Raw genomic sequence first — 22,126 nt, 5'->3', positions numbered from 1 at the left:
TGTTGAACATTTGCAATTGTTATAGATGTTCGATTCATTGACCGGTGCCCTCAAGTTAAAACTTCAGCCAAATTCGAGTAAAAAAGTTAAGCAAAACTGAAACATGACCATTTTATGAAAATAAGCTCATTCCAAACAATGTGTAAATTCAACTCTATTGGGTTGAATAAACAATGTTTCCTGCCCCTAAAAGATATTCAGGTATTCTTTTGGTATGTCTACTGTACAGAGTAAAATAATTTAAAGTGAATTCAAATTGAAATGTGTAATAACAGCCTGAGATTGAAATATGAACATGATTCTGCATAGCACAGCAACACTGATTTTAGTCTAAAATAATCTCAGATCAGTGAAGCATATAATACAGAGAAAACAGTTAAGTACACATTATGAAAAAAAAAATTAAAAAAAAAAATTAAAATATTTTTTTCATTTTTAACTGTACAAAAGTAATGCCACACACCCCAAAAAACCTCTATGCAAAGCATCAGCATCCTAATACCATTATTAAGTGTATGGTGTGCCATCATAAAATTTTAACCAAAACTTTAACCTGAAGAATACAGAGAAAAAAAACTAAAGTTCATAATATGCCAAAAATTTCAAAAAATGAAAATAATTTTTTTCAGTTTTAACCACACACACGTCATGCCACACACCCAACAATCTCTATGTAAAGAATCAGCATCTTTATACCATTATTTAGTGAATGTTGTGTCATTATAAAACTTTAACCAAAACTTTAACCGGACGGACGAACTGACGGACTGACAGACTAACGCAGGCAAAACTTATAGTCCCCCCGGTTCCACCGGTAGGGGACTAAAAACAAAAATGTAAGGCCTATACATTTTGATAATGTACAAATTACCAAAGGATGGCAGGACATACCTGGGGTGGAAATATATTCCGTTGTCTCTACAAAGACATCCTCATTTCTATAGAGTGAACACGTGTAGTTACTCCTGGCAAAACAGTGTTTCGTTGTGTTGGGGAAGAGTAGGCTTATTGAAACGTTACTATCATCAGCTTGAAAGTTTAGTTGGTACGCGTTGTTGTCGCTTTGTGTCGTTCCATTTACATGTCCGACAGCTAAAATTCCAGTGTTGGCATCTGAGGACACCAATTTGACTGTATTCCAGGCTTTTGGTGCGTAGTGGACATTGCATTCAATAATGAGGTCGCCATTAGGAGATGAGAGTGAGCTAACGAGTTGCATTTCTGAAAATATATCAATTTAAAGTCACCTGAGTTACGTGATATTATTAAAGATATATGCCTTTACTTTTGTGTAACATTCCCTATCAATTTATTATTTGTATCGATGAATATAGTAGCATTGCCATCATGGCCAAATATTTAAAGAAAATAGGCGTTATTTGGCAAAATACCACACATTGAAACATATAACATGTGCATTAGTCCTGAATAACTCTTAAAACTCTTAGATTCGAAACAGACGAAAACTAAGTCTACTGATATATATTGAGGTGATTAGAGTATTTACCGGCAACGTTCACCACGATCATTCGTGAATCTGAAATCGTCTGTGAGCCTGGTGATGTGTTAACTGCCTCACACCTCATCTCTGTACCATTATCTGTTCTGTCCGCAATCAGATTGTAACTCTTTATTGTTTGGAGGTAGCAGGATTCGGTGAGATTACCAATAGTAACTAAGGCATCGACTGAGGACTTTGTAAAGGATGTGGCGTTTGCCGTTCTTGTGTAGAGGTCGAGTGTAGTAGATGGCGGAGCCAGGTCTCCGGAACAGTTAACTGTATATGTGTCACCCTCGTTCACTATTGTGAATCCTTCTATTTCAGGATTTTGTGCTGCTTCTTCAACTAGAAGAGAATGAATGGCGATGAGAAATTTCCTCCTGATTTGAATCAAGATGTTACTAGTTCGACCATATTCAAAATCTTAAACTCTCTTTTTACCCAACTGTACATTATCAACACATATTTATTTTGCGCTGAGATATCCAAATGTCGTAATATGACATAATTTGTTTTACAAATTGACATGGAGTTTAAATAATTCATCCCGTTATCGATGTGATATTGCATATCTCAATACAATATGTTTTGCATTTCGTATTACAGTTGAACATTTGCAATTGTTATAGATGTTCGATTCATAAGTCAAAGTTATTGGAAATATTATTAAAAAACAAAAATGTAAGGCCTATACATTTTGATAATGTACAAATTACCAAACGATGACAGAACATACCTGGGGTGGAAATATATTCCGTTGTCTCTACAAAGACATCCTCATTTCTATAGAGTGAACACGTGTAGTTACTCCTGGCAAAACAGTGTTTCGTTGTGTTGGGGAAGACTAAGCTTATTGAAACGTTACTATCATTAGCTTGAAAGTTTAATTGGAACGCGTTGTTGTCGCTTTGGGTCGTTCCATTCACATGTCCGACAGCTAAAATTCCAGTGTTGGCATCTGAGGACATCAATTTGACTGTATTCCAGGCTTTTGGTGCGTAGTGGACATTGCATTCAATAATGAGGTCGCCATTAGGAGATGAGAGTGAGCTAACAAGTTGCATTTCTGAAAATATATCAATTTAAAGTTACGTGATATTAGTAAAGATATACAATGTATGCCTTTACTTTTGTAACATTCCCAAACAATTTATTATTTGTATCGATGAATATAGTAGCATTGCCATCATAGCCAAATATATATAAAGAAAATAGGCGTTATTTCGCAAAATAGCAAAAAAAAAAAAACCAAAAAAAAAACCCAACATAGAACATGTGCAATAGTCCTGAATAACTCTTAAAACACTTAGATTCGAGAAAGACGAAAACTAAGTATACTGATATATATTGAAGTGATTAGAGTATTTACCTGCAACGTTCACCACAATCATTCGTGAATCCGAAATCGTCTGTGAGCCTGGAGATGTATTAACTGCCTCACACCTCATCTCTGTACCATTATCTGTTCTGCCAGCAATCAGATTGTAACTCTTTGTTGTTTGGAGGTAGCAGGATTCGGTGAGATTACCAATAGTAACTAGAGCATCGACTGATGACTTGGTATAGGAGGTGGCGTTTGCCGTTCTCGTGTAGAGGTCGAGTGTAGTAGATGGCGGAGCCAGGTCTCCGGAACAGTTAACTGTATATGTGTCACCCTCGTTCACTGTTGTGATTCCTTCTATTTCAGGATTTTGTGCTGCTTCTTCAACTAGAAGAGAATGAATGGCGATGAGAAATTTCCTCCTGATTGAAATTAAGATGTTACTAGTTCGACCATATTCAAATATTAAATTCTGCTTTTTACCCTCCTGTACATTATTAGCACGTATTCATTTTGTGCTCAGATATTCAAATTTGATCTGACATAATTTTTTATACAAATTGAAATGAAGTTTAAATAATTCATCCCCTAATCGATGTGAAATTGCATATATGAATACAATATGGTTTGTATTTCGTATTACAGTTGAACATTTGCAATTGTCATAGATGTTCGATTCATAAATCAAAGTTATTGGAAATATTATTAAAAAACAAAAATGTAAGGCCTATACATTTTGATAATGTACAAATTACCAAACGATGACAGAACATACCTGGGGTGGAAATATATTCCGTTGTCTCTACAATGACATCCTCATTGCTATAGAGTGAACACGTGTAGTTACTTCTGGCAAAACAGTGTTTCGTTGTGTTGGGGAAGAGTAGGCTAAGTGAAACGTTACTATCATCAGCTTGAAAGTTTAGCTGGTGCGCGTTGTTGTCGCTTTGTGTCGTTCCATTTACATGTCCGACAGCTAACATTCCAGTGTTGGCATCTGAGGACACCAATTTGACTGTATTCCAGGCTTTTGGTGCGTAGTGGATGTTGCATTCAATAATGAGGTCGCTATTTTGAGTTGAGAGTGAGCTAACGAGTTGCATTTCTGAAAATATATAAATTTAAGCTACGTGAGTTAGTGATATTATTAAAAATATATGCCTTTACTTTTTGTAACATTCCTCAACAATTAATTATTTGTATCGATGAAAATACTGTAGTAGCATTCCAATCATGGCCAAAGATATGAATAGAAAACAGGCGTTATTTTGCAAAATAAAAAAAAATAATAGATATAACATGTGCATTAGTGCTGGATAAAAAAAAGCCTTAGAGCGAAGACAGACGAAAACTAAGTCTACTGATATATATTGAAGTGATAAGAGTATTTACCGGCAACGTTCACCACAATCATTCGTGAATCGGAAATCGTCTGTGAGCCTGGTGATGTGTTAACTGCCTCACACCTCATCTCTGTACCATTATCTGTTCTGTCAGCAATCAGATTGTAACTCTTTGTAGTTTGGAGGTAGCAGGATTCGGTGAGATTACCAATAGTAACTAGGGCATCGACTGAGGACTTTGTAAAGGATGTGGCGTTTGCCGTTCTTGTGTAGAGGTCGAGTGTAGTAGATGGCGGAGCCAGGTCTCCGGAACAGTTAACTGTATATGCGTCACCCTCGTTCACTGTTGTGATTCCTTCTATTTCAGGATTTTGGGCTGCTTCTTCAACTAGAAGAGAAGGAATGGCGATGAGAAATTTCCTCCTGATTGAAATTAAGATGTTACTAGTTCGACCATATTTAAAATCTTAAATTCTCTTTTTACCCTCCTGTACATTATTAACACGTATTCATTTTGTGCTCAGATATTCAAATTTGATCTGACATAATTTTTTATACAAATTGAAATGAAGTTTAAATAATTCATCGCCTAATCGATGTGAAATTGCATATATGAATACAATATGTTTTGTATTTCGTATTACAGTTGAACATTTGCAATTGTCATAGATGTTCGATTCATAAATCAAAGTTATTGGAAATATTATTAAAAAACAAAAATGTAAGGCCTATACATTTTGATAATGTACAAATTACCAAACGATGACAGAACATACCTGGGGTGGAAATATATTCCGTTGTCTCTACAATGACATCCTCATTGCTATAGAGTGAACACGTGTAGTTACTTCTGGCAAAACAGTGTTTCGTTGTGTTGGGGAAGAGTAGGCTAAGTGAAACGTTACTATCATCAGCTTGAAAGTTTAGCTGGTGCGCGTTGTTGTCGCTTTGTGTCGTTCCATTTACATGTCCGACAGCTAACATTCCAGTGTTGGCATCTGAGGACACCAATTTGACTGTATTCCAGGCTTTTGGTGCGTAGTGGATGTTGCATTCAATAATGAGGTCGCTATTTTGAGTTGAGAGTGAGCTAACGAGTTGCATTTCTGAAAATATATAAATTTAAGCTACGTGAGTTAGTGATATTATTAAAAATATATGCCTTTACTTTTTGTAACATTCCTCAACAATTAATTATTTGTATCGATGAAAATACTGTAGTAGCATTCCAATCATGGCCAAAGATATGAATAGAAAACAGGCGTTATTTTGCAAAATAAAAAAAAATTAATAGATATAACATGTGCATTAGTGCTGGATAAAAAAAAGCCTTAGAGCGAAGACAGACGAAAACTAAGTCTACTGATATATATTGAAGTGATAAGAGTATTTACCGGCAACGTTCACCACAATCATTCGTGAATCGGAAATCGTCTGTGAGCCTGGTGTTGTGTTAACTGCCTCACACCTCATCTCTGTACCATTATCTGTTCTGTCAGCAATCAGATTGTAACTCTTTGTAGTTTGGAGGTAGCAGGATTCGGTGAGATTACCAATAGTAACTAGGGCATCGACTGATGTCTTTGTAAAGGATGTGGCGTTTGCCGTTCTTGTGTAGAGGTCGAGTGTAGTAGATGGCGGAGCCAGGTCTCCGGAACAGTTAACTGTATATGCGTCACCCTCGTTCACTGTTGTGATTCCTTCTATTTCAGGATTTTGGGCTGCTTCTTCAACTAGAAGAGAAGGAATGGCGATGAGAAATTTCCTCATGATTTAAATCAACATGTTACTAGTTCGACCATATTCAAAATCTTAAATTCTCTTTTTGCCCTCCTGTACATTATCAACACATATTCATTTTGCCCTCAGATATTCAAATGTCGTGATATGACATATTTTTTTTCTACAAATTGACATTGAGTTTTAATTATTCATCCTGTTATCGATGTGATATTGCACATCTCAGTACAATATGTTTTGTATTTCGTATTAGGGAACAACCAACCAGTTGAAAAAATAGATTTTTGAAACAGCCCCTGTGTATAGAAAGTTGAGCCAAGGATAAAATGTCTGGCAGCCACTGATTGGCCAGTATGTTATGAAGCGAGAAAATAGATATGTAGCCTGATAGGTAACTATCAATAAGAAATGTTGATATTAATTTCGAGTTTTTAAGTCCGATTTATTTTTTTCCCAAAAGTTCAGGTAATAACAATTAACAGGTAAACATTTCAGATTTTTGAGAATTTTTACTGAGAAATTCACCCATTTTCAAAATGGCTACCCTGGAGAAAATTTGAGCTGAAGGACCCAACTTTTTTTTGATTAGGTATTATATCAGACCCTAAACTTTTGTTATAGACCATAATTGTCATATTGAATTGAAGAATTTGAATGAAATACTCCAAAACGTTAACACTAAAGTCTATGGGAAAACAATTGGTTGGTTGGCCTCTATAGCAAGCTACCGCATATGACATTTTGTGCCATCCAGCGTCCCTGGAAACCAGATGATGGGAACGACTAGCACATTTTCGGATGGGATTCTCATCTTGGAGGAGTTGTAGCAGAATTTAGAGAGGAAGTTAGACTCAGGGGGGATTTATAATGAAAATATGACCCATGTAGAGCCACATGGAGGACCATAGACCAGGGAAGATACGGACATACATTTTGTATTTCAATGGTAGCGGTATATATCATGACTCGGGGTCCGGTGGTATGTCTGGTTGTACTGCTGGCACTACCCCGGTTCAATGTATGGGTGTGTGTCTGGTTGTTCTGTTGTCACTACCCCGATTCGGTATTCGGTGATGTGTTTGGTTGTTCTGTTGTCAGTACCCAAGTTCAGTGTTTGGTGATATATATGGTTGTTTTGTTGTCACTAGCCCGCTTCCGTGTCCTGTGTCTGTGTTTCGACTCTTTTATCTAAGATATGGCTCTAATCCTGATTTTTTTCTCGCCCGGACCTTTTTTCCTTCATTTTTTACAAAAAGTCCAGAAATTAGGGGGTGGAGGAGAAAACATTGAGTTATCTCCCCCTGATATTTATTATATATCTTATTTGTTTATATTTCTGAGTAGCACGATATCTATACTCGGCTATTAACCAAAAGCCATCACTTTAAATTCAAAGCTTATCAAGATATTAAAATTACCATTTCATAATTAATTCAATTTTAATGTCGTTTTCTCTTAAGAATTTCATTTCCGGTACCGATAAAAAAAATTGCCGACCAGCCTTAGACTTGCAGTCAGGCACTGCATATTTTGATAGCATATCCTATGGTTCTATCCTGTTCCAGAAAAGTTATATTTGAAAAATGTGAAAGATGCTATAGGGAACAACCAACAAATTGAAAAAATAGATTTTTGAAACAGCCCCTGTGTATAGAAAGTTGAGCCAAGGATAAAATGTCTGGCAGCCACTGATTGGCCAGTATGTTATGAAGCGAGAAAATAGATATGTAGCCTGATAGGTAACTATCAATAAGAAATGTTGATATTAATTTCGTAAGTCCGATTAATGTTTTTCCCAAAAGTTCAGGTAATAACAATTAACAGGTAAACATTTCAGATTTTTGAGAATTTTTACTGCGAAATTCACCCATTTTCAAAATGGCTACCCTGGAGAAAATTTGAGCTGAAGGACCCAACCTTTTTTTTGATTAGGTATTATATCAGACCCTAAACTTTTGTTATAAACCATAATTGTCATATTGAATTGAAGAATTTGAATGAAATACTCCAAAACGTTAACACTAAAGTCTATGGGAAAACATTTGGTTGGTTGGTCTCTATTATAGTTGAACATTTGCAATTGTTATAGATGTTCGATTCATAAGTAAAAGTTATTGGAAAATTATTAAAAAACAAAAATGTAAAGCCTATACATTTTGATAATGCAGAAATTACCATACGATGACAGAACATACCTTGGGTGGAAATAAATTCCGTTGTCTCTGCAAAGACATCCTCATTTCTATAGAGTGAACACGTGTAGTTACTCCTGGCAAAACAGTGTTTCGTTGTGTTGGGGAAGAGTAGGCTAATTGAAATGTTACTATCATCAGCTTGAAAGTTTAGTTGGTACGCATTGTTGGCGCTTTGTGTCGTTCCATTTACATGTCCGACAGCTAAAATTCCAGTGTTGGCATCTGAGGACACCAATTTGACTGTATTCCAGGCTTTTGGTGCGTAGTGGACATTGCATTCAATAATGAGGTCGCCATTAGGAGATGAGAGTGAGCTAGCGAGTTGTATTTCTGAAAATATATGTTTTTAAAATCACGTGAGTTTCATGATATTATTAAAGATATATGCCTTTAATTTTTTGAAACATTCCCCAACAATTAATTACTTCAATCGATTAATATAGTAGCATTCCCATCATGGCCAATTATATGAAAAGAAAATAGGCATTATTTCGCAAAATACCAAAAATTTAAATATAGAACATGGGCATTAGTCCTGATAAAAAAGTAAAAAAAAACCTTTCGAGACCGACAAAAAGTAAGCCTTCTGAGATATATCTAAATGATTAGAGTAGTACCGGCAACGTTCACCACAATCATTCGTGAATCCGAAATCGTCTGTGAGCCTGGAGATGTGTTAACTGCCTCACACCTCATCTCCGTACCGTTATCTGTTCTGTCAGAAATCAGATTGTAACTCTTTGTTGTTTGGAAGTAGCACGATTCGGTGAGATTACCAATAGTAACTAGAGCATCGACTGAAGACTTTGTAAAGGATGTGGCGTTTGCTGTTCTTGTGTAGAGGTCGAGTGTAGTAGATGGCGGAGCCAGGTCTCCGGAACAGTTCACTGTATATGTGTCACCCTCGTTCACTGTTGTGATTCCATCTATTCCAGGATTATGTGCTGCTTCTTCAACTAGAAGTGAATGAATGACGATGAGAAATTTCCTCATGATTTAAATCAAAATGTTACTAGTTCGACCATATTTAAAATCTTAAAATCTCTTTTAACCCTCATGTACATTATCATCACGTATTCATTTTGCGCTCAGATATTCAAATGTCGTGATGACATATTTGCTTTTACAAATTGACATTGAGTTTTAATAATTCATCCTGTTATCGATGTGATATTGCACATCTCAGTACAATATCTTTTGTATTGGTATTATAGTTGAACATTTGCAATTGTTATAGATGTTCGATTCATCAATACAAATTATTGGAAAAGTATTAGAAAACAAAAATGTATAGCCTATACATTTTAATAATGCACAAATTACCAAACAATGACAGAACATACCTTGGGTGGAAATAAATTCCGTTGTCTCTACAAAGACATCCGCATTTCTATAGAGTGAACACGTGTAGTTACTCCTGACAAAACAGTGTTTCGTTCTGTTGGGGAAGAGTAGGCTAATTGAAACGTTACTATGATCAGCTTGAAAGTTTAGTTGGTACGCATTGTTGGCGCTTTGTGTCGTTCCATTTACATGTCCGACAGCTAAAATTCCAGTGTTGGCATCTGAGGACACCAATTTGACTGTATTCCAGGCTTTTGGTGCGTAGTGGACATTGCATTCAATAATGAGGTCGCCATTAGGAGATGAGAGTGAGCTAGCGAGTTGTATTTCTGAAAATATATGTTTTTAAAATCACGTGAGTTTCATGATATTATTAAAGATATATGCCTTTAATTTTTTGAAACATTCCCCAACAATTAATTACTTCAATCGATTAATATAGTAGCATTCCCATCATGGCCAATTATATGAAAAGAAAATAGGCGTTATTTCGCAAAATACCAAAAATTAAAATATAGAACATGGGCATTAGTCCTGATAAAAAAGTAAAAAAAAAAAACAAAAAAACTTTCGAGACCGACAAAAAGTAAGCCTTCTGAGATATATCTAAATGATTAGAGTAGTACCGGCAACGTTCACCACAATCATTCGTGAATCCGAAATCGTCTGTGAGCCTGGAGATGTGTTAACTGCCTCACACCTCATCTCCGTACCGTTATCTGTTCTGTCAGCAATCAGATTGTAACTCTTTGTTGTTTGGAGGTAGCACGATTCGGTGAGATTACCAATAGTAACTAGAGCATCGACTGAGGACTTTGTATAGGATGTGGCGTTTGCTGTTCTTGTGTAGAGGTCGAGTGTAGTAGATGGCGGAGCCAGGTCTCCGGAACAGTTCACTGTATATGTGTCACCCTCGTTCACTTTTGTGATTACATCTATTCCAGGATTATGTGCTGCTTCTTCAACTAGAAGTGAATGAATGACGATGAGAAATTTCCTCATGATTTGAATCAAGATGTAATTAGTGCGACAAGCGGTTAAGTGTTTTGTTTTTTGCCCTGCGGATGGTTATTAGTATGCATTAAATTTGCCCTCAAAACTTCAAACGTGGTGATATGTAATATTTTTACAACTCCTCATGGAAGTTGATGTTATCTCAATACAATATGTGGTTGCATTTTGTATTACACCCGAACATTTGCAGTTGTTGTAGATGTTCGATTTATAAGTCAAATGTATTAAAAAATGGTATTACACGTGAAAAATGAAAGGCCAATGTATTCGACAATGCAAATTCAAAACTATGATAGAACATACCTGGGATGGAAATATATTTTGTTGTCTCCACAAAGACATCCTCATTCATATAGAGTGAACACGTGTAGTTACTTCTGGCAAAACAGTGTTTCGTTGTGTTGGGGAACAGTAGACCTATAGAAACTTTATTTTCGTCAGCTTCAACGGTTATCTGGTACACGTCGTTGTCGGTTTGTATCGTTCCATTTACATGTCCGACAGCTAGAACTCCAGTTTTAGCCTCTGAAGACACCAATTTGATCGTATTCCAAGCTTTCGGTGCGGAGGGAACGTTGCATTCAATAATGAGATCACCATGAGGAGATGAGAGTGAGCTAGCGAGCTGCATCTCTAAAAAATATATCAAATTTAAGTCACATAAGTTATTTGAAATTCTTTGAAACATATGTATGTTCATTTAGGTAACATTCTACCACAATTAAGCGTTGGCATCCACGTATATTTTAGTTTTACTAACACAAAATATACGAACAAAGGCGTTATTTCGCAAATTAGCATTTCGATCTGTAACACGTGCATCGGTCATCCATAATAATAATAATAATAATATACAAAACATAGACTGGGGACAGATGGAAACTATGCCCTTTGTAACATGTTTAATACATAAAAGTATTTACCGGCAACGTTCACCACAATCATTCGTGAATCCGAAATCGTCCGTGAGCCTGGAGATGTGTTAACTGCCTCACATCTCATCTCTGTACCATTATCTGATCTGTCAGCAATCAGATTATAACTCTTTGTTGTTTGGAGGTAGCAGGATTCGGTGAGATTACCAATGGTAACTAGAGCATTGACTGATGTCTTTGTAAAGGATGTGGCGTTTGCCGTTCTTGTGTAGAGGTCGAGTGTAGTAGATGGCGGAGCCAGGTCTCCGGAACAGTTAACTGTATATGTGTCACCCGCGTTCACTGTTGTGATTCCTTCTATTTCAGGATTCTGTGCTGCTTCTTCAACTAGAAGGGAATGAATGGCGATGAGAAATTTTCTCATGATTTAAATCAACATGTTACTAGTTCGACCATATTCAAAATCTTAAATTCTCTTTTTACCCTCCTGTACATTATCAACACGTATTCATTTTGCGCTCAGATATTCAAATGTCGTGATGTGACATGTTTTTCTTTTTTTTTTTTACAAATTGACATGGAGTTTAAATAATTCATCCCGTTATCGATGTGATATTGCATATCTCAATACAATATGTTTTGTATTTCGTATTACAGTTGAACATTTGCAATTGTTATAGATGTTCGATTCATAAGTCAAAGTTATTGGAAATATAATTAAAAAACATAAATGTAAGGCCTATACATTTTGATAATGCACAAATTACCAAACGATGACAGAACATACCTGGGGTGGAAATATATTCCGTTGTCTCTACAAAGACATCCTCATTTCTATACAGTGAACACGTGTAGTTACTCCTGGCAAAACAGTGTTTCGTTGTGTTGGGGAAGAGTAGGCTTATTGAAACGTTACTATCATCAGCTTGAAAGTTTAGTTGGTACGCGTTGTTGTCGCTTTGTGTCGTTCCATTTACATGTCTGACAGCTAAAATCCCAGTGTTGGCATCTGAGGACACCAATTTGACTGTATTCCAGGCTTTTGGTGCGTAGTGGACATTGCATTCAATAATGAGGTCACCATTAGGAGATGAGAGTGAGCTAACGAGTTGCATTTCTGAAATTATATCAATTTAAAGTCACGTGAGTTACGTGATATTATTAAAGATATATGCCTTTACTTTTGTGTAACATTCCCAAACAATTTATTATTTGTATCGATGAATATTGTAGCATTGCCATCATGGCCAAATATATGAAAAGAAAATAGGCGTTATTTGGCAAAATAGCAAAAATTAAAACATTGAACATGTGCATTAGTCCTGAATAACTCTTAGAACTCTTAGGTTCGAGACAGACGAAAACTAAGTCTACTGATATATATTGAAGCGATTAGAGTATTTACCGGCAATGTTCACCACAATCATTCGTGAATCCGAAATCGTCTGTGAGCCTGGAGATGTGTTAACTGCCTCACACCTCATCTCTGTACCATTATCTGTTCTGTCAGCAATCAGATTGTAACTCTTTGTTGTTTGGAGGTAGCAGGATTCGGTGATATTACCAATAGTAACTAGGGCATCGACTGAGGACTTTGTAAAGGATGTGGCGTTTGCCGTTCTTGTGTAGAGGTCGAGTGTAGTAGATGGCGGAGCCAGGTCTCCGGAACAGTTAACTGTATATGTGTCACCCTCGTTCACTGTTGTGATTCCTCCTATTCCAGGATTCTGTGCTGCTTCTTCAACTAGAAGAGAATGAATGGCGATGAGAAATTTCCTCATGATTTAAATCAACATGTTACTAGTTCGACCATATTCAAAATCTTAAATTCTCTTTTTACCCTCCTGTACATTATCAACACGTATTCATTTTGCGCTCAGATATTCAAATGTGATATGACATAATTTTTTTATAAAAATTGAAATGAAGTTTAAATAATTCATCCCCTAATCGATGTGAAATTACATATATGAATACAATATGGTTTGTATTTCGTATTACAGTTGAACATTTGCAATTGTCATAGATGTTCGATTAATAAGTCAAAAGTATTGGAAATATTATTAAAAAACAAAAATGTAAGGCCTATACATTTTGATAATGTACAAATTACCAAACGATGACAGAACATACCTGGGGTGGAAATATATTCCGTTGTCTCTACAAAGACATCCTCATTTCTATAGAGTGAACACGTGTAGTTACTCCTGGCAAAACAGTGTTTCGTTGTGTTGGGGAAGAGTAGGCTAATTGAAACGTTACTATCATCAGCTTGAAAGTTTAGTTGGTACGCGTTGTTGTCGCTTTGTGTCGTTCCATTTACATGTCCGAAAGCTAAGATTCCAGTGTTGGCATCTGAGGACACCAATTTGACTGTTTTCCAGGCTTTTGGTGCGTAGTGGACATTGCATTCAATAATGAGGTCGCCATTAGGAGTTGAGAGTGAGCTAACGAGTTGCATTTCTGAAAATATATCAAGGTACAGTCACGCGAGTCACATGGGATTATCTTACAAATATGTATTTATTCAACGTCTTGGGCCATCAGTGTCACTTTAACGTAGGCTTTTGGCGCGTAAAAATCATGCCTTGGATAATGAGGTTACCAATGGGAGGTTAGAACGAACTGAGAAGTTATATTTCTGAAAACGTATAAATCTCAACAAAAACATTTGAGGGTGTTTCTTAATAAGTTAAGGATGAGTTTTTTAGTGCATTGAATATGAAACAAATACAATTAAAAAGGTAGTAGAATGTAATAAAACACAGCAGACATTTAACATGATATAGTACATTGTATCTGATGACATGTAAGTAAATCAATTACATTCAAAAATAAACAAATGCCATGACGTCAAAATAATTAAACTTCAATGAATATATAGAGGATATCTGACAGTGTCTTCAGCAATACAAAAGTAAGTTCACGATCGGGGCTAATATTTTGATACAATATTAATATATCAGCCGCATGAGTACACGTGTATGTATGTTTCTTTCGTTTGTATGGTTTGGTTTGGTTTGGTTAATTCTGTTTTACGTCCTATTAACAGCTAAGGCCATTTAAGGACGGCCTCCCGTGCGTGCGACATGGATGCGTGTGGTGAGTGCGTATGTGTGTTTTGGGAGGCTGCGGTATGTTCGTGTTAAGTCTCCTTGTGATAGGCCGGAACTTTGCCGATTTATAGTGCTATCTCACTGGAGCATACTGCCGCCCAGCAGCACACCTCACCTGGTCGCATTATACTGACAACGGGCGAAACAGTCGTCCCACTCCAAATATGCTGAGCGCTAAGCAGGAGTAGCAACTACCATTTTGTAAAGACTCTGGTAAGTCTCGGCTAGGGGACAGAACCCAAAGCATTCCTCACAGCGGCCAACGCTCAACTAAAGGCACAAAGTGGGGCATTGTCAAGGGAGACATAAGGAAGTAGAAAGTTGTTAAGAAAGAAGAGAAAAATAAGATCCCAAGTTTAGTGGCCTCTTACGATCATTCAACGGGGGCAGCAGGTGCAATTCTTACGCCCTACATGCAGGTCAGTCGTTTGTAAGCAGTGGTTTGATTGGTCAACTCAGATAAAGGGATATTTTTTCACTAGAGAAACAAAATCACTTTTATAGAATGAATTATATTCGATATTTCACTGTAAAAAATTGCTTCATTAATCAATTACAAATTACGTCAAAAATCAACGCATAGTTTCATCGACATTTATATAAAACATTTTGTAATAAATAATTAGGTTGTCTTCACCGATTCCAATTGATTTCAAAAAAAGAATAACAATACCAAACCTAGATTCTGACGTAACGATTCACAATTGTACATGTAAGTAGAGCAACAAAAATAGATATACCGGGTGGTGTAGGCGTCTTTGGTTCTGTTGTTGTAGGTTCGGGTGTGGTTGGTTTTGTAACACGGGTTTCTATCCCTTGTGTCTTATAGGAAGCTGCAATAACAACTATGGACCCATTTATAACTGTGAATGACCCCAGTTTCATATCGGCTCCTATGTATGAAACTATTGTCTGGACATATTCGTCGTTGTCGGGTATTGTGTAACTGCCATATACATTGAAGGTGACCAGAAGTACAACAATGATGCTTCCTTGTCTGGAAAGATATAAACTAACACTATTACCATGATGCCGTGAAACATAAATCATTCATAATTTTGTTATTTTCAAGCACATGTTATTGACATTTGATGGTATTAGTCAAAAGGATCAAATAGCAGGCCAAACCTATATAAATTCTCTTCTAAGGTGGCAAGTGGATCGTATAAATATGAAATAAGATATATAGATTCACTATGAAATGAAAAAAATATACATGTATTTCTAACATTTAAGGGAGGTAACTCAAACATTCACACATCATTCATACATTTTGACTATATATACATGTATACATAGCACATGATAATAAAATATTTAATACAAACTATATCTACAAGAATCAGCTATTGACAGGCATTGACCCTTGAAGGAACACGCGGCGAATAAGATCATGTGTTCTGGAAAATAGAACGATTTTTATTTTTTTCGTTGCTTCGGCGCTTGATCAACATAGTCGAAGAAGAAAATGAGAGTTTGCTTGGGAATAGCCGATATATTTACCTTAGCGATTCTACTTTGCACCCAAAGCTGGTATCCCGTGGGAAGCTATAATCTGAAGTCATTGCCTGCTTTGCCTATTGATAGATATACAAGATTCAGTTGTTGTTGTAAAATGTCACAATTGTGGAAACAGAATCACAAATTTAACTGTGGAAACAGAATCACAAATTTAACTATCTTAATATTAATCCAGCTTGTTTTATAAACGTACTAACAACAGGCTGGAGGAAGGAAATAAAAAAACAAATACAAAAGAAGGAAATTATGTAGATGATGTTTTTTTGTATCGGTTGAATACATTCCATTTGATTTTGGGTTTAATTAAAAGTTAAACGGTTACCCCTGAACAAAGTTCATCTGCTGTCGATTTGAATGCAGCGGATGTAGAATCCTCCATGCCACTCTGAAACTGGTCTGCCAACTTCAATTTCAAGCTTACTTTTCCTGTGTTTGTCAAGACAATAATTTCAATCATAAAAAAGTATGACACACAATTACCGGTATTAAATAATGTTTTATAAATTCATCAATAAGTTGTTTGTAGGAAGGAATCAAATTTGAACTTAACGGGAAGGATAAGTATACCGTAGATGAAATTAATGTATATGATGTCAAGAAGGACATAGATAGTTTTTAGTATTTTACAATAAGATTTATGTTAAGATAATAAATATCATATCAGAGAAACTTACCTTCAGTGATTGGGGTTCCTGAAAAAGTACAGCTTATTTTTAGGATAGTTTGTATACTTCATGACATATTATTTCTCATATATGATTATATAACTGTATTTACTTGAATAACAACAACTAATTCATAGTAGTGTGTCAAGTCATGTTGAACAAAATAAACATTTGATGAATGCAATCATAAGGGGAAATAAAGGAATACAATCTGTCATATTATTCCTTTATATACGATCTGTTAATGTTCCCGTTAAATACAACAGAATCGAATTCAATTCTAGTGCGGTAATCAAAAGTATAATATATGACGAAAGTAATTTTCTTATGACGTTATTTATTATGATAAGACTATTAAATGTTCTTTCCAAAGCAATTATATCATTTTCTGCTGTTGTCTGGTAAAGGATGCATATAGCATCACCTTCGTAAAAGCATCAATTCGGCATCAACATTGTCATCTACTCCAGGGTTGCTTTACATGTAACAGGTTAAATCAAAGGTGTTTTGGATATATTCATTTAACAGAATATGCATCATATTGCTATTTGTATAACTAATACTTTATACATATATATGCATTACACTACCTTGTCTGAACACGAAAACAATCAACAGAGGAGTAGCTACAATCACTGCTACTATGCATGCAGTCAGAACAAACAGTGGAATATTTGGATTGTATCGTCTCTCTGGTGGGGAACATCGGTCACGATTGGGTCGAACATAGCGACGGGTCGGGCTATCTCCGTCATAACTTGTATCGTCTGATAAACTGTTCGGCCTCGCATACCTCTGAAATAATTAAATCTTAAATCATTACTAATTTCTTGAGTATGTTCACTGAATATTTGTAGAAAACTTTCAGTACTTTCAGTACTTTTATCACGAAACTGGAACATATTCCATGCATGTGTGAACAATTGGTAATAGAGCTGGTAGTAAGTAATGGAAATTAGAATAAGAACAACAGAATATTACTTAATGTTAACAATCTCCAGATCATCTCATTGTCCTTATCTTTTTAATGTCAGTAATTGCAATATCGGCTACTAACCTTCGACCTGTTGATGTGGAAAACAATTCCGATCAAACTTTCTACCAGAATGAGAAGTGTGTATAGTTTGAAACTGATCAGCTAACTGAAACTTGCGTTTTCGCCCGGAAACAAATACAACTAACTGGCATATTGATACACGGCAACTCAATTAATCGAACGGAAGCAATTTTGCAAACAGTAACATTTAACTTTACCTTTTACCTTTGACTTCCAAAAGCAAGGCCAGCCTTGTTGGTAAGAAAGCACCGTGAAGCTTATTATTTATTTTATTCGTGACAATTTGTCTGGTGTTATTTGTCCAGGTCTGAGCTGAAGGTAAAACTAGATACAATAACACATGATATTTGTATAAAATTTACCTCCGGCCATTTGTCTTTACTCCAATGTAGTTTAGAGCTGTTTGCCATTACATTCCAGTTGAGTGTTCCGACAGAATAATCGTCATTAAGTGCATAGTTGTCAATTGCATTTCTATTCCAGGTATCCTCGTCCATGGTACGGGCTTGCAAGACAGGTATGACTTAATGTTGGTCCTTGATAGTCAACCTCAGTATCTGAAAACCAGAGATCTCGGAGGGATCCATTCTCACCATCAATGGTTATACAGATTTATCATTATAAAGTTGTAGACTAATTGATCACCCTTCCTGTACCATGCATTATTATATATATCTTTTCTAGCGATGCAGTACAAGGGAGGCAACTCATATACAAACTGCATATTTGTTTTACCTAAAGCGACTATAATGCTAAAATATAAAATATAAAAGGACTTCGAGCATGGCCATGTTTACAAGCAGCAATCGAAGTGAACAATAGTTTAACCCCGACAATATGCATAAGACCAGCAAATTTGACGGTATAGACTCGTGTATCCCTTTATTATGGATGTCTAATTATGTATAGACCGAACTCTCAGTATCCTGAGGGCGGGATCTGAGGTAAAAGTTGCTTTAACACTTATCTACCAAATATATATATTCTTATAAAATATCTACAAACGGGAAATGAATCAAGCTTATTACAACATTTGTAAATATTATATTTTATATACAGGCCATAACAAGTCATTTTCACTGCCCAATAGACTATCACTGATGAAGCTAAAACTCAACCCCATCGAACAATAGAATAGAGGATTATGATTAGTCATGTAGTAATAACGCCAGTAAAGGCAAATATATTGCCGAACGCTCGATGTAATCTGTCCCCTTATCAAGAAACAAGTAAATTACAATCACATACAGATAATTTGAAACAGAAACATAAGATTAGTGGTTAAACAGCGAGCAATGTCCTGATCTTTGTGTTAATGGTCGATAATTCATTCGCTGAAGGCCTATTGTTATGAATTATAATACCTTTTAGGTGGTGTACAGATGATGTAACTAAATAGCCTAGTAAAAAGTTGAAAACGTAACAGAGCAAGTTAAAACGATGTGATTACAACGCATGCTATGTAGCAAATGTTTTGCTTATCTCCGCAGTTACCACACTTTGTCCAACAATCTTCAGATATTATATATATCAAGTGATATAAATTGGTAATTTAATAGTACAATTTACAAATACATTTTACACATCTGAACACAACTTCAAACACCAACTTACATATTATCAACATTATTACTAGTTGGAGATCTGAGTTACATATGATGATCAACATATTTAAGTATTGGCCTTTTATATGATAGTTGCATGTGCTGTTTTTTTAATTATTTTTTCTTAATGAATTCTGATAGATGTCATTGCTATGTTAGGATATATTAGGAACCATCACTGAAAAGTAAGCTAACATGTTTGTGTACATGCGTTACTTTGGCAGGTTTATAAAATGGCCTTTTTTTATCTGGTTTTGTTACGTTTAATCATGTTGACGGTTCGAATATCATCGTGACAGAATTTAAACGATAAACATTATACAGTTCTTCCTGGTTGGTTTTTTAACATATCAAAGGGATGTAAAACGACCATTATTTTGACATGTTCTCATGTTTTCATTTTATCATGAACAATAGCTATGTTGCTATATAAATAGTAAAGTCTTATATTACACGAATCTGGATGATGTCTCCTCCGTTGGATCGGAAAACCGTTTGTGTCAGTATATAAAGTCTCTTCGTTGGAGAAGAACTAGGAACAACACCAGAGACATGGTACAAAAACGACCTTGATTTATTTATACAAACTAGGTAATTAAGTTTCAAATTACACGGACTGCATTATAGGAATAATCAAAATACACAAATGGGCATAAAACTGTCAAAACTAAAATATAACACTATATATAATATATATATATAATTGTCAAGTAGTAATAACGACAGTACAGACAAGCAAGTTGTCGAATTTTCGAGGCAATCTGCCCCTTTATCAAGACGCAGGTACATTACAAACGATCACATATAGACATAGAACATGGAACACTTACACAAATATAGTGAGTATAAACAACAATAAATATCGTTACAGTTGAGGGTAAGCTAACCTTTACACCCTAGTGCACTACGTTTAAACTAGTAGTGCACTACATTTAAGCTACAGGTAAATTAGTCAGAGCTGAAAATGGACTAAGGGCAAAAAGGCTGAAAATTAGATTACTCAATCTTTTCAATGGGAAAAATTACAAGTTAACATTACACTGATATTCTCAAAAAGGCTGAAATCAGCCAATCGGCTGAACATTTTCATCTCTGATTAGTAGTGCACCAAGTCCATTCAGGTGTGTCCACAAATCCCAATATACAGGTAATGGACAGTGCCACTGGACACCTGTGATAGATATCTGTAGTTGTTATACAAATGCATATACAGACCTGTGTAAATAGACTGCCTTATATCTGTCATCTTGACTTTACAAGGTATATTTAAATGTTGATAGAATTGTATCTAATATTAACTCAAAATAAAATTGGCGGCGGTTCGTATATGATTTATAGCACAAGAGGAATTAAACTCTATCAATTGGATTTGTAGTGGGTTTTTTATCATAAATGTTTTTTATTTAAAAATATTTCATTATAGTCTAGAATTAAGGTTTATCTTCCTGATTTCAAAATTTGGTGCTTTTCATTTATTTTTTTAGATGTAATTAACATACATTTTATATTAATGAATAATTCTACCTTAGGCCTTGATGACTGTTTGTAGATTTTTTTTCTGAAGTACACTGTATATGTACATATATCTTAATATTTATTATTTCATCAGACAAAAATATTTTAAAATTTAATGCATTGTTACTTCACTAATATTTGTTAATTCAACTATGAAATCATTTCATAGTACATAATCAAGAATCAGAAGTTTCGTATATTCTCATTTATGTTCTGTAAGAGATATATAATATCTACTCCAGAAGTTATGTACATGTACATGTACCTGTATGTATAATGGGTACTCTCAGGACATGCCTGTTGTCATGGCCACCTGGGCCCAAACCCCACCTCACCACCACCATATGGACCTCCATAACACCTTACCTTTTCTTTACATTTACATCAATGTTTAATTAATTTCTATGTGTTCAGGTTTCTAAGGTTAATTTAAGGACGGCCGCCCGTGTGTGCGACATGCATGCGTCTAGTGAGTGCGTATGTGTGTTTTGGGAGGCTGCAGTATGTTCGTGTTAAGTCTCCTTGTGATAGTGCTACCTCACTGAAGCATACTGCCGAGGACACAATGTAGCAATATGCATACAACAAAACATCTATAACATCTTCGATCGGTGAAGTTGACAATGTTCAAAAGCTAACCAGCAAACCAATAGATGTACAAAAATCGGAATTCGAGTCTATTCCCTTTTCTTCTCTCGTTAAGTTCCAACGAATCATTTCTTTCCTAAAGAAATACTCGGGTTTTGCCGATTCCACACACTTTTGTGTCTTTTTTTGGCAGAATCTGTCTGCGTTTTCGCAGTTCCACGCTTGCGTCGTTCCGCCATTTTGTATGGACTGTAAAACCCGCCGCTGCATTGTGGGACTAATTTTCAGAGAAACTTGGTCCAGTGTAACGTTGAAAATGGATACCCGTGGAAAATGGAACCCGGTTCCATTTTCAACGCTGAAAATGGAACCGGGACGCCGTGGAAAACTGACTCTCCTGTTGAAAATGGACCCCATCAGGTCTCTCTTTTCTACGTGTAGCCTGTTAAAAACGGAACCCGTTGAGAAGTGAGCCACATATGTGTTGCTCTGAATAACAGCACTGTTATAAGATACAAGTCTCTATACAATTTAACAAGCATAAAATATTGATTGATATTGATTAACAATTCGATATTTGGTGACCCATATAATGACCTTTTGTATATCTTCAAATTGTAATGTGATATACATATATAATGTAAACGATATTGATCAACATTGATAAACAATTTGACCTTTGACCTTTGGTGACCCATATCATAACTTGTATCGTCTGATAAACTGT

At 35.6% G+C, this 22,126-nt stretch overlaps 1 protein-coding gene across 1 annotated transcript in view; it reads right to left on the bottom strand.

Annotated features, from left to right (window-relative positions):
- LOC117341761 overlaps positions 1–18,189 on the bottom strand; it is a 31,514-nt gene extending 13,325 nt beyond the window's left edge. The window contains exons 1-23 of the mRNA XM_033903624.1: positions 18,055–18,189; positions 17,226–17,430; positions 16,645–16,662; positions 16,293–16,396; positions 15,953–16,026; positions 15,190–15,446; positions 13,467–13,796; positions 12,739–13,077; positions 12,121–12,450; positions 11,382–11,720; positions 10,762–11,091; positions 10,071–10,409; positions 9,444–9,773; positions 8,718–9,056; positions 8,101–8,430; positions 5,560–5,898; positions 4,942–5,271; positions 4,215–4,553; positions 3,598–3,927; positions 2,871–3,209; positions 2,238–2,567; positions 1,508–1,846; positions 892–1,221 (exon numbers count right to left, since the gene is read on the bottom strand). Coding sequence (XP_033759515.1) covers positions 892–1,221; positions 1,508–1,846; positions 2,238–2,567; positions 2,871–3,209; positions 3,598–3,927; positions 4,215–4,553; positions 4,942–5,271; positions 5,560–5,898; positions 8,101–8,430; positions 8,718–9,056; positions 9,444–9,773; positions 10,071–10,409; positions 10,762–11,091; positions 11,382–11,720; positions 12,121–12,450; positions 12,739–13,077; positions 13,467–13,796; positions 15,190–15,446; positions 15,953–16,026; positions 16,293–16,396; positions 16,645–16,662; positions 17,226–17,430; positions 18,055–18,189 — 6,475 coding nt within the window. The remainder of the gene's footprint in view (positions 1–891; positions 1,222–1,507; positions 1,847–2,237; positions 2,568–2,870; positions 3,210–3,597; positions 3,928–4,214; positions 4,554–4,941; positions 5,272–5,559; positions 5,899–8,100; positions 8,431–8,717; positions 9,057–9,443; positions 9,774–10,070; positions 10,410–10,761; positions 11,092–11,381; positions 11,721–12,120; positions 12,451–12,738; positions 13,078–13,466; positions 13,797–15,189; positions 15,447–15,952; positions 16,027–16,292; positions 16,397–16,644; positions 16,663–17,225; positions 17,431–18,054) is intronic.
- Between the last annotated feature and the right edge of the window lie 3,937 nt (positions 18,190–22,126).

The sequence above is a fragment of the Pecten maximus genome, chromosome 14 (assembly GCF_902652985.1).
Source record: "Pecten maximus chromosome 14, xPecMax1.1, whole genome shotgun sequence".
Taxonomy (NCBI): domain Eukaryota; kingdom Metazoa; phylum Mollusca; class Bivalvia; order Pectinida; family Pectinidae; genus Pecten; species Pecten maximus.
The sequence above is the reverse complement of the archived record's forward strand: the minus strand, read 5'-3'. Positions and strand labels throughout refer to the sequence as shown.